Source organism: Mandrillus leucophaeus, unplaced genomic scaffold (assembly GCF_000951045.1).
Source record: "Mandrillus leucophaeus isolate KB7577 unplaced genomic scaffold, Mleu.le_1.0 Scaffold124, whole genome shotgun sequence".
In the NCBI taxonomy this organism is placed as follows: domain Eukaryota; kingdom Metazoa; phylum Chordata; class Mammalia; order Primates; family Cercopithecidae; genus Mandrillus; species Mandrillus leucophaeus.
The window spans coordinates 453,868-467,178 of record NW_012100765.1 but is presented as its reverse complement, the minus strand read 5'-3'; the positions used below and the strand labels follow the sequence as shown (position 1 = coordinate 467,178).

At 46.2% G+C, this 13,311-nt stretch overlaps 1 protein-coding gene across 1 annotated transcript in view; it reads right to left on the bottom strand.

The window, feature by feature from the left end:
- The window catches only part of RAX (retina and anterior neural fold homeobox), a 5,548-nt gene extending 971 nt beyond the window's left edge, over nucleotides 1-4,577 (bottom strand). The window contains exons 1-4 of the mRNA XM_011971742.1: nucleotides 4,359-4,577; nucleotides 3,426-3,740; nucleotides 2,866-3,119; nucleotides 2,528-2,630 (exon numbers count right to left, since the gene is read on the bottom strand). Of these exons, the coding sequence (XP_011827132.1) occupies nucleotides 2,528-2,630; nucleotides 2,866-3,119; nucleotides 3,426-3,714 (646 nt within the window). The 5' untranslated portion in view covers nucleotides 3,715-3,740; nucleotides 4,359-4,577. The remainder of the gene's footprint in view (nucleotides 1-2,527; nucleotides 2,631-2,865; nucleotides 3,120-3,425; nucleotides 3,741-4,358) is intronic.
- Nucleotides 4,578-13,311: the final 8,734 nt, after the last annotated feature.

The window sequence follows — 13,311 nt, the reverse complement described above, 5'->3', positions numbered from 1 at the left end:
CCTGCCGCCGCCACTTAGCCCGTCGGTTCTGGAACCACACCTGCAGGAGAGAGTACAGGGGCTGTCGGGAGGCATCGGAGGCTGAGGCCGCGTCCCCAACCCTGAGCCCATTCAGCCCGGCAGGTTCCACTCCCTCCTCCTCAAATAAAACTAGGGGCGCAACTGTTAGGCACCTGCCGAGCGGGGGCCCGGATCTTCTTCCTTCCACCCACTCCGACTCCTCCCACCTAGCATTCTCTTTTCTTTTCCACCTTTTTTTTTTCTTTTTCTTTTCTTTTCTTTCTTTTTTTTTTTTTTTTTTTTTTTTTTCCCATCCTAGTCCTCCGCGGCGTCCCACCCTTTTCTCTGCTTATCTCATCCATAACTGTGGTTGTATCTGTTTCCAAATCCTAGTACAGAGCAGGAGCTCAGGAAAAAAGTGAATTTAACTCTGCAATCGGATCGTAGAACTTTGAAATGAGATCTCACCAATTTTCTGTGACCTGCTGGTTGGCAGCCCCTCCTAACAGTTTAGACTTGCTTCTTCCCTGTATAGTACAGCTCTAAGTTGCTGTAGTTTGGTCTCAGACTTTCTCTGCTTTACCTACCCTTTGTCTCTAAATACAGGTATAAATAAATATTGTTAAGCAGAGTAACTGGCGAGAATGGGGATTAAAATTCACGTATTTTCACGGATTACTGGTTATGATAACTAGATAGGAGCAAGTGGGGTTTATTTTGCCCCAAGCATATTTGAATTGCTGCTTTAATATTTTCATTTTTAGTTAATTAATATCTGCTTACTATTTCTGCTGTTTCTTATTACTTTCAAGGGGTATAATCATTCCAGTCTATTATATCTACTTTTACATTACAAAGCTAATTTTGATATTACCCTAAGACCTTAGCTCAATGACAAGGTTTTTTGCTTCTTCTTCTTTACATATACAAAGTTCTTGCCAAGAGTAACGTCGGGTTTCTTCCAATGAAACTTCATTACTGATTTGATAAAAGCGCTGGAAAATGTGTAATTACATTTTTACTACCAGTTCCACCTTCATAGGCAAGACAGAGAATCCATTTAGTAGAGAACACAAAAGAACTTCAGCCAAACTGGTGGCTTTAGTGCTATATTTATGAAGGGAAATAGGGAGATTGTCACAACCTCAGAAGGGAGAAAGTAGTTTTCAGTCAATAAAGGCGGGGGACTCCCTAGGACAGCTGAAAGAACAGCAATTCAGCACCTAAGCACCGCAGGGCAAGTGTGTGAGAGGTTGTAATTAGGGAAAAAAAGAGAAACAACAAAAGTGTAAGTACACTGTAGCATCCCAGAAAAGATTCAGCTGCATATCTAAGGCCTCAAGTCTTCCTTAAATATTAGATATTTGCCAACAGTAGTGAAAAGAAACACTGATTTTGGTGAGGGATCCTGTCCCACCACCTCCTCAGCTTCCCTGTCTGTCAGCTGTAGCCTTCAGATCCAGTGTCCCCGGTTATAGACAGAAGGATTGAGGTCGGTTATGGCAATGCTCTACTGCTGCCCTCAGTGCGGGAGATCCTGCCTAGTATCTCTACCATCTGATTACATCATAGTCATGTGTTAAGAATGGCCATATGCTGGGTGCTGTGCTGGCCCTGTGGTCACAAAGAAGTCACAGACACTGTTCTCAAGAATCTCACAACTTAGAGAAGAAGCCAAAACCTCTGAACGAGTAATGAGGGAGGATGCAGGTGGGCTCAGGTCCCCAGGGAGCTGAGTCTGCTTTGCTTGAATTCTGTAGGGTACTGGGAGGCTTTGCCTGTCTTCTTTCTCTTGTATTCGTTCCCTCTCCCATCTTTCCTTTCTTGAAAGCAGGTGCTAAAATTTCCATCCCTTCAGTGAAATCATTGCAGCTTTACTGCCCCAAATTAGGAGACATTGAACTGTCCTTGCTGGTTAATCCCAAGTCACATTAGGGAATTATATTTTTTTAAGCCATGACTTTTACTCATTACTTTCAACTCTTAAACTAAGCAGAGAAAAAAAAAAAAAAAGGCAGCAGCTTGTCCTCTTTTACTTTTAAGACATGGATAAAAGCTCCGAACACTTGAGTATTCTCATTTCCTGGAAATCTAACTTATTAGACACACACAAAAATCCCATCTTAGTTCCACTGCCTTTCAGATGCAGTGAAATTTGTTCCCAATGTCTGTCTTTCAGCCCTCTGTAAACTCTCCCAATTTGGAAATCCTCCCAGATTTTTCACAGATGACTAGCAAATATTTAAGGCTTTCAAATATTTTAATGATCAGGGATTAAAGATAATTCAGCTTTAATTAAAGCGAAAACCTCTTTACAATAAAAAGAAAAGGCCTTTGCAGCGAGAAGTTTGGTTGGATGTGCACCAGAAAAGGAAAAGTCAGTTTCTTAAACAAATCCGACCAAAGTTTCAACTGCGAGGTGCCAGGCCCTTTGCAAGGAAACAGGATTTTCGTTTTCAACTCAGTATACGCAGTTAGTGACGAGGGTAGCATTTGCGGCCCCAATCTTGTCACCTTCGATCCCTACCTGCATTCCCTTTCCACACAGCAATCCCCAACCCCTTCCTGGCTATGTCTAATGAGCTGTTGGCTTCTTCATCTTGCAAGTCATTCCCTTCTTCTCTTTTTAGCTTAAAAGAGGGAAACCACCAAAGGGGAGCTCTTACTACAAACAGGAACATACTACTTGAAGGGTGGTGCACAGGGAACATCGAAGAGCTGTGCCTCTCCCTTGGGACTCTGGGCGTGCCAAGTCGAGGAAGGACAGTAATAAATGCGTGAATGCCCGTGAATTCCGTGAAGCATTGGCTGCAGTTTGGGCCTCGGGCCCTCCCGGATCCCAGTTTCTCAACCTGGGCTTTTTACCTGGACCCGGACCTCGGGTAGGTTGACCTTGCCGGCCAGCTCCTCGCGGCTGTACACGTCCGGGTAGTGGGACTTCTCGAACGCGCGCTCCAGCTCATGCAGCTGGTACGTGGTGAAAGTCGTGCGATTCCGCCGGTGCTTTTTCTTGGGCTGTTCCTCCTCTGACAGTTTCGCTTCGCCGGTGGCTGGCCCGACGGGCAGTCCTGGGCTCGGCCGTGCCTCCCCGGGCTCCTTGGGGCAGTAGGGGCGAGGGCCTGGGGCGACGAGGCCCGGGAGGGTCAGATACACTCCCCAGAACACCCTTGGGGCGACCCCTCCTCTCCGTGGGCGCTGGCCAGCCCGCCTGCGGGCTCCGAGATGGCCCGGAGAGGTCCGGGGTGAGGGCGGCAATGGGGTCCTAAGCTTTCTCTGAATGCAAATTGGAAGCTCCCGCCATAAACAGAGTCCCCAACCCCGCGCCCAGGTGCCTTAATAAAAGTTAAGGAAGGGACACTCTCGTCTGGCAAACTCCTAAACTCGGGCGCCCAAAGGGCCTCGCACAGCCAGGGGTGAGCACTCACCTTCGTACTCTGGGGCCGGCGCCGGGGCTGGCGGCGGGGAGGGCTCGGTGCCTCCCTCGGGCGCCTTGGGGCAGGCGGGCCGCGCGCCCAGCCTCCTATCCCGCTCCTTCGCGCCCCGGGCACCCCGCTCCGCGGGGAAGGTGCCGAGGATCCCGTCGTCCTTGGTAAACCCCAGGATGGCCTCGATGCTGTGCAATCGCGAGGTGCTCCCTCCCGGGCTGCGGAGCAGGTGGCCCGCCAGCGAGAAGCTCCCGTCGGCCATGGCTGGCGCGCAGCCCGGCAGGTGCATGGGGGGCGCCGGGAGGCGGGAGGGCGCTTTGGAGACAGAGAGGAGAGGCTCGAAGCCGGCTCTTTCCCAGTGTGGCGGTGCAACCCGAGGGGTCCGGACCCTAAGTTAAGCTCTGCGGGCGAAGCCCACCCGAGCTGCGCACGCTGGGGGTGGCCGAGCGCTCAGCCCGCTGCCGCCTTAGTCCCAGAAGTCGGAAGTTCGGGCTCGGGGTAGCTGGAGCTCTTGGAGCTAAAGGCGGGGAGCCAACTGGCCCTCGGCTCCGCAGCTATCGCCCGGGACCCAGCCCCTTCTCTAGGCCCCTCCCTCCACAGAGGGGCGTGTCCTTGCCCGGACCAGCCACAGGGTCCTCTCTTGGCCACCCCCAGCACTAGGAACATTCCCCTCCCACCTCTTGATCCGTTTTAAGCTTTACAAACACACTCGGGGGATCGGCGGCGCGATGCTTGATACGCCGGGGAACCTGATCGCGGCGCACCCCTAGTCCTGCCTCAGTGGGGCCGACGCCCTTGGGCTCATCTCTCCCCTTGTCTCCCTGTACCTTGGGCTTGCCCTCTCACTTCAGACTAACCCCTAGGGGTCACCTGGCTCCTTGGACGCACCCCGTCCCAACTTCAGACTCGCCCGTCTCGCCCGCTCTGGCTCACCTCGGCGGGGCCGCCACCCTGACCTGCGTCCCCTGGAAGCGCGGAGGCCCAGCCGAAGGCTTCCCAGCCCCGCACTAGTTCCAGTTTGAATTTCCCCTCGCTGTCTCCCTTTTCTGGACCCACTCCTTCCTTGGCTCGGTTGTACGAAGTCCCAGACCTCGCGTTTAGTTTGTCCGTCTACATTTGTTTTGACTCCTCCCAGTCCCCTCGGACTTGAGCGCCGGCAGCCCTCCTCCCTGCCCCCAGCGCTAACCCCAGGGCCATTTCTGTACGCAAGTCCGGTGATCTCTAGCGCCCGATTGCCCAGCAGGAGACTGGGAGCCCGGAGTCGGATGTGCAGCCGGGCTTAGGTCCCGCAGGAGACCCACCAGGAATTCCTCGCTCTCACCCACTGTCCTGCGGGGAGGGCGGGATCCTTTACTGAAGTTACAGCGGTGTCGCACTCCCACCTCCCTCCAACACTTCTCCGGACCAAGGATATGGCCCAGAACTGACTGGGGAAGGACCTTCTCCCCGGGAGAAGGCCCCGCGCCTCTCCGAGGGTTCAGGAGTAATCGGCTTGCAGGCTTGCAGTTCTTTCTCCTTTGGACCCCCTCGAGGCTTCCGTGGCCCACAGCGACTGATCGACCACTCGGAAAGATGATTTGATAGGGTGAGTGTGTTTCACCTGCTGCATTGCGGATGGACAATGGCGCTGTGAACATCGCACCCCTCAAATCTGAGGCGAGACCCGAGAAGGGCGCTTGGCCTTCCCTGAGCTGGTGGCCTGAACCGTGAATTAAAATGCTTTCCTATGAAAGCTCAAGAACCTAGAGGACAACATCCCTAAAATCTCCTTTTCAGTAGGCGCTCAGATCTCGGCAGCAGGGGCGTCTTCTTTATCCCGCTTACGTTCAGACAAGCGTTTGCTGCGTCCCTCTAGAGGGCAAGGCAACCGTCCAGGGCCAGGTCATGGGCATCTAACAAATTGGGAAAGGCCAGGGCCGTTAGCCTGGTGGAGTTTAACATCCAGTCTGGAAGACAAGACAAAGGAAGAGGGAAAACACATACCCTCAGATCCTCCACCTTTAAATTGATGTTAGAAGGATATTTGCCGAGGACAAGCCAGTTCCTCAAGGATCATTCAGTGGTTAATTCCCCGTGATGGGCGTATCTGTTTTTCATAAAACTATATAAAGGCAAACCAAAATAAGGGCAAGCATGTGACTGCAGGAGATAGAAACTGAACTAATTCAAGTCAGAAATTAGTTTTTATTTTAAGAAAAAAGCTAAATTAATGAAAGTTAATAGCACTTTACAGTGTTCACATATCACTTTTATTTATGTATTTATTATTTGTTTGTTTGTTTATTTTAGACACAGGGTCCCTCTCTGTCGCCCAGGCTGGAGTGCAGTGGCGTGATGGTGGCTCACTGCAGCCTGGAGCTCCCGGGCTCAAGCAATTCTCTCAACATGTTGCTTTGTAGTTTTCAGAATCTTCTCACTTTCTTCATATCATCTGATCTTCACAACCTTGTGAGGTGAGCAGGACAGATATATTGGTCCCCATTTTACAGAAGAGGAAACTGAGGCTCAAAGTGATACAGCTATTAAGTGGAGGGGTAAGGACTAGAACTCAGGCCACTGACTCCTTGTCCAGTGTTTTCTGCCTGCCACTCATTTGTAATTATTGTTGTAGAGTGTGATCTTTTTGAAAACAATCAAAGCCCATCTTAGCCTGCAGTCTGTCTTTAATCCTTCCCTGAGACTGAATTCTGCACCTAAGAGGCGGAGGTAGAAGCCGTTTAGCTCCCAGAAGAAATAAAGTCAGACCCTATAGAGAGTGGGCTTTGGGCACTGGCATCCAGGGCAAATTAACAAACCCTCTGGAGAGTCCCCTGACAGACCAGGCTTTGCCTCCTCCTCCGCCCCTCCTCCACCTTTCTAGACCCCATAAATGGCCTGGTGGCACCCGATAAGGTCTGACTGCCAGTTACACAGACCAGGTGGCTGACGTGCTGAGGTGCTGGTGAGCAGAGGGCAGCCATGGGGATAATTAATTGGTATTTGTTGTTTCCCCTCTGACCGAGAATGCTTTTTATGCAAACTTCCCAATATTAAATTGATCTTGATAATCACCGCTAAACAAAGATTGGCAGCGTTTTCTTAAGCTCCTGCCCACACGCTGCTAAGGGGTTTATGGCCTTGTTTTCCAAAGTTAATTCCTCTGAAACTGCCCAGCTCCTCCTAATAAGTCCAGGTGAGGTTAGCTTTTATTTACTGTTTATTTCAGAGTCTGGGGAGAAAAGCAGAAAAGACTTCAACAGCCACTGGCGAGGGCAGGGGTGATGGTGATGGGGGTGGGGGAGACAGGGCAGAGGAGGACAAGGGGGAGTTGGGGCTTCCTTTGTGCAGGACATAAAGAGCTAGTCAGTACCATTGTGGGCACGGCGGAGGGTACTCCAAGCAATCAGCCGGGGGTCATTGTTAGGGGCTAATCTACGTGTGTATTTCCCAAGAACTCGATTAGGGAAGATGAATGGACTGGGCCATGTCCCTAATTCTTCTAGCATGAAGCTGCATTTTTCCAGCAGTTAGGCTAGCTCATAATCAGCCCTGCTTCAGCAACAGTAAGAAGCCTGGCTTCTGAACCCCACCTCTGGTTAATTCATTAATTCATCAGATGGATCAAAGAAACCCCCTCCTTCCATCCCCCACCTACAGCCAACCTTAAACACAGCTAAAACCCCATTAAACTTGGGATGGTTGGGAGACACACATTTCCAAAAGTGAGGAAGTTGTGGTATAAAGCGGCTCCTTGATCGTGGATGTATGGAGAAGGTCCAATTTCTGGAAGTATTCTGCATGAACAGTGTCACCTACAACACAGAGGAGACATGCATATCCCCATGCACTGGACGGAAAAGGAGAGGGAGACCAGTGAATTAAGGACATTTGGCCACAGCCTCTAGTCATTTCACCTCTCAGTGATGTTTTACCTTAGGGTGAAAGTGTCTGTGGAAAGGCCTATGAGATATCAATTCATAAAGCGTATCAAACCAACTTGATTGTCTGCATGTAGATTGTCCCCATAGCAGATGTATTTTAATCCTGGAATAACTCCCCTTGTGTCATGCCACACTCGAGGACCTCCTCCTCCCACTAGCTCATACATGTGCAAGAAAGGCAACTTACTTTTAGTTTTAGCCAGAGCAAAACACAACTCATATAATCACTAAAACATGCACACATACCATACACACACACTGAAGTTCAACAAATTCAATTGTCAAGAGTTAAGAATACATACAAGAGCTACTATTTATTGAATACTAAGTATATGTCAACAGGTATATGCCATACACTTTTGAGTATTATTTCACATGAATTACCCAATTTAGTACTTACAATAATCCTATGATATAGATGCTGTTATTATTATTATTATTATTATTAGACACAGAGTCTGGCTCTGTTGCCCAGGCTGGAGTGCAGTGGCATGATCACAGCTCACTGTGGCCTCAAGACACTGCTATTATTATTATTATTATTAGAGACAGAGTCTGGCTCTGTTGCCCAGGCTGGAGTGCAGTAGCATGATCACAGCTCACTGCAGCCTCAACTTCTTGAGCTCAAGCATCCTCCCACCTCAGCTTCCTGCAAAGCTGGGACTACAGGTGCATGCCATCACATCCAGCTAATTTTTGTATTTTTTTTTTTTTGTAGAAATGGGTTTTTGCCATGTTGCCTAGGCTGGTCTTTAGCTCCTGGGCTCAAGCAATGTTCCTGCCTTAGCCTCCAAAAATGCTGGGATTACAGGCTTGAGCCACTGCACCTGGCCGGTAGACACTATTATTATCCCTACTTTACAAATAAGGAAACTGAAATACAGAGAGGTTATGTAACATGTCCAAGGTCACACAGCTGGTTTCAAGTAGAGCCAAGATCTGAACCTAGGTGTTTTACTCAGGAATGCATCCATCTCCCCACCACGTGTGCTACCCCCAACAAGGTATGCGTATTAACGTGCACCATTAATTCTCCAGTGGCCATAAGAGAACCAGCAGATAAATTAAAGCAAGAAAATTTGGGAGTCAAGGGTAACAGGAATAATATAGTTCAGAGTGATATGGGGATGAGAAAGGTATGATGGATAGCCTATAATTTATTAAGTTATGTAAGATGGTTACAGATTTGCTAAAAAAAATAAATAAATAAGTATACCATTCAACTTTCCAAGGCTGTCTCATGAAGTTTAGGGAATTTTCCCTGTTCTGAGTTTCAAATCACTCTCAGTGGTTTGTAAACTATATATTTTTAAGCATCTAAAATATATTTTTTCAGCACTGGCCTTTGATGCTGTGAATTCTCCCCTATATCGTATTATACATTGCATATCATGGGCGAGTTGCTGGCAATGGTCGCAAAAATATCAATAGCTAAGCTCTTTTTGACACTGACATTGCATCCAGAGATAAAATACACTATGCTTGTTCATCTCTCACTACCAGATCTCCCTCATTTATGAAATATTAGCTACTTGAAGCAACCCAGAAGGTATATCAGAAAAATGTTCTTAGAGGTGCCTACCAGAACCCCATTTTTACATGTGGGCAACTAACAATGAATATCCTTGGCCACTTTCAGTATATGACCTTGACACAGATGATAAAGACGTTTCCTGTATAGTAGTTTACCTCTTACTATGTCAATCTGGATATTCTCTAGCATTTTCAGACTAGATTGAAGCAAATGTTGATATAAGGATTGTACAGTGAATAGTAGTCATGGCTGAAATACCATAAACCAACAAAGAGATGGGCCTCATGTAGACATTTTGGGTTGAATTGAGAGCCCTCTCAGATGGGCATATGGAAGCAAACATTTCATCTCATCACAAGATGAAATGAAGGGCAGTTGGGAGCTGTTGTTTCTGAGCAGTAATACCCTGTATGAAAGCCTTCCTTTCACCTAATAGGGACCACAGCTCTCTGCAGACCATCCAGCAATTAGCAAGAAGTCTCCTCCTTGGGAATTTCCATTGTTCCCCAATTATGATGTTTTTGGAAACAACATCACTTAAAACTGCCCTCCCACTTAGTTTCCTGTTATTTCAGGGGATCATATATTGAAGATTTAGAAAAGGAACTTTGATTATTATCTGTTCTGTTCTCTTATTTCTAGTCCCCATTTTAACATTTTAGATGTGAAAATGTGTGGGCCCAGAGAAATTAAGCAGTTAGCCCAAGGTGAGACAGAATGTTTGTACTAGGGCTTGGACTGGAGCCAGGTCCCAGACTCCCAGGCTGTCCACTGGGCACTCTGGCATTAGCACCACCATACTGAGCTCTCAGGCTGTTACACTCAGATGCCCCAGGCTTATAGTTAGAGAAAGTCACTGCATGAATTGTGGAGGAATATATTTGTTGTACAAACACAATGAAGTTACTCTTCACACAACTCCCCCATCATTTACCAACCCAATTATCTTGGTTCTGAGCTTGCTTTTACAACTGATGTAAGTTCAAGTAGCCTCACTGTAGGAGGAAAAATTCCCTTGGCAATAGATTTACAGGGATTTTTGGCAAACAGCTAATACTGCTACCCATTGGTGTGCTGGAATCAGCCCCTTCTGGCTTGTAAGAACTTATGGTTAGCATCTTCCCAGTTCCGAGTTTAGTGATTCACCTTAGTAGCTTGAAATCAGCCATAGTGGTAGTAATTTCACCACAGCAATTGGCAAACACTAAAAATCAGACAGTCCCCCTCTCAACTTAAAAACTAAATGATGTTTAAACATTACTAGCACATTACTGCTCCTACCTCATTAAAAATGAGGAAATCAGGAAGTGTTTATCATTATTATTTATTATTAAAACTAAAACAAAACCATGATTGATGCAGCGAGAGATGTCTAACTTTTTACTCAAAAATGAAAATTTACATCATTATCTCAGAATATATAAACAAAAGAGGGAACTTGGATTTCTGCCAAATAAATGGACTTTTTTGAGTTGTTAGGAGCAAAGCTATATTAAGATAATTCCTCTTTACTTGTTTTCTAATTAAACTAATTGAATTCAGAGTGTCTAGGGGGAAGCACTAAAGACATTTATCTTGAGGGGATGATGGTCTTGAAGCCTATCAATCCTCTTAGAGTGTTAAGAAGGCAAATCCAAGGATGCCCATTTTGCAGCAGCCTTGACCCAACCCCCACCTGGGGTTTGACCAGCTCTAGTCTTCTTCACAGCAAGGCAGTGTTCTACTGAAAATCATTTGGCTTCCAGTTCTCTACAACCTCCGGTTTTCTTTCTAGCTCACTGGCTGCTCCTCAACAGTATCCTTCCTGGATTCCTCCTCTTGTCCTTGACCTCTCAAAGCCGGAATGCCCGGCCCAGCCCTGGGTCCTGCTCCCTATCTAGACTCACTTCCTTGATGCTCTCCTTGACTCTACTCCAGAACTCTTTTGTGACTCCTGTGGTTGATCGACTGCCTATTAGGCATCTCCATTTACATGTTATTGAGTACATGTTCAAAACAGAGTTTCTGAATAGGACTTCCCTCCTGCACCTGTTCTACCACCGTCTTCCTCATATCTATAAATGGCTGTTTCACTCACGTGTCTCAGGCCCTAAGCCATACATTTCTCTTTCTATCACCCACTTTGTCAGGCAATCCTGTTGGCTGTAGCTTCAACATATAAACAGATTATGATGACTTTTCTCCATCTCCAATCTGATGCAAACCACCATTCATCTCCATAGGGCTCAAGTGATCCTCCTGCCTCAGTCTTCCGAGTAGCTGGGACTAGAGACATGTGCCACCACGTCTGGCTAATTTTTTTGTATTTTTAGTAGAGACAGTGTTTCACCTTTTGGCCAGGCTGGTTTGCAACTCCTGACCTCAGGTGATCCGCCTGTCTTGGCCCTCCCAAAGTGCTGGGATTACAGGTGTGAGCCACCGCACCCAGCCTCCTTTCTATTCAGATAAATAATTATAGCACATCTCTGGTTCAGATCCACAAATATGTGTTGGGTTACTCTCCTTCTCTTCTAATTCAAAGTCAACATACACATTCTTTATTCCCCCAAATGGAAGCTGCCTGCTTCTTAAAACAGGATTTTAACATATTGCATTTTATGTTTTAATTTGGAGAGTAAAAAAAAACCCAGAATGCACCTAATTCCTGACAAAGCATAAGCTACTCACAAGCAGGAACAATTCAAAGGCCAGGACTGTGTCTCCTACTTCATTTTTTAAAAATATGTGGTTAAATACACATAACTAAAAATGTGCCATTTCAATCATTTTTGAGTATATGGTTCTGTGGCATTAAATACCTTCCTATTGTTGTGCAATCGTCACCTCCATCCATCTCCAGAACGTTTTAACCTTCCTGAACTACAATTTTGTATCCATTAATCAAAACTCCTCACCACTCCCAGTCCCCAGCCCCCAGCAACCATCTTTCTACTTTCCGTGTCTAGGAATTTGATTACTCTAAGTATCTCATTTGAGTGGAATCATAGAGTATTTGCTTTTTTGTGGCTGGTTTCTTTCATTTAGCATAATGCCTTCAGGTTTATCCATATTGTAGCATGTGCCAGAATTTTCTTTCTTTTTAAGGCCGAATAATATGCCCGTGTATGTATATACTACCTTTTTCTTATCCATTAAGTCTGTTGATAGACACTTGGGTTGCTTTCACCTCCTAGCTGTTGTGAATAATGCTGCTATGAACATTAGTGTGCAAATAATTGTTTGAGTGCCTGCTTTCAATTTTTTTTTTTTTTTTTGGGACGGAGTCTCTGTTGCCCAGGCTGGAGTATAGTGGCGTGATCTTGGCTCACTGCAACCTCTGCCTGCCAGGTTCAAACGATTATCTTGCCTCAGCCTCCCGAGTAGCTGGGATTACAGGCGTGCGCCACCATGCCCAGCTAATTTTTGTATGTTTAGTAGAGACAGGGTTTCACACTGTCGCCCGGCTGGGCTCAAGTGATCCGCCTGCCTTGGCCTCCCAAAGTGCTGGGATTACAGGCGTGAACCACCACAACTGACCTGCTTTTAATTCTTTTGGGTAAATACCCAGAAGTGGAATTGCTGGATCATATGGTAATCCTATGTTTCAATGTGCAGAACTGCCACACCGTTTTCCACAGCTGCTGCACCGTTTTACATTTCCACCAGCCACACACACAGTAGATTGTGAATCCTTGCCAATTCTTGTCATTGCTTGTTATTTTCTGCTATTTAAAAAATAATAATAACCATCCTAATAGGTGTAAACTGGTATCTCATTGGTTTTGGTATGCATTTCCCTAATGATTAGTTATATTGTGCCTTTTTGCATTTGCTTATTGTCCATTTGCATATCTTCTTAAGAGAAACACCCATTCAAGTCCTTTGCCCATTTTTTAATTGGGTTGTTTGTTCTGTCTAGAGTTTGTAGAACACTTTATGATTAGCTAGGTGACTAACAGAAGGCTAGAACACAATCAACTCTTGATTACCTCAAGCTAGTAAGAGGTGCACAGAGAACCACAAACATCAGATTGTCTCTAAATGCCACATGTTTGCTTTGAAAATGCATTAGCATCAATGTTGAATCATCTACACTTGAATTATCCCCTCCCCATCGTGGCTGCTCAGCACTTCAACCTTGTCTCCTTTTCATGTTTCTTATTCAGTTCCATTTCTTCCTCACACCTTTAATTACCATGTCATCCTCCACAGGTAAAAAATATGTGTGTTCTAGTAGACTAAGACAAGGTATTATTAGATTAAAAATAGAGTATGTACTGCATGTGCGCATGTGCGCATGTATGTGCATACATTTAGGGAACTACTCTGCAAGTCTGCTATAGAACAAGCTTTCCCCAAACTCCTCCACTCTACAGGGTCTAGGGGAATTTCTAGCACAGTGTCCAGTGCACAGTGAGCTCTTAAGATTCTTTATTTTTTATTTTTTATTTTT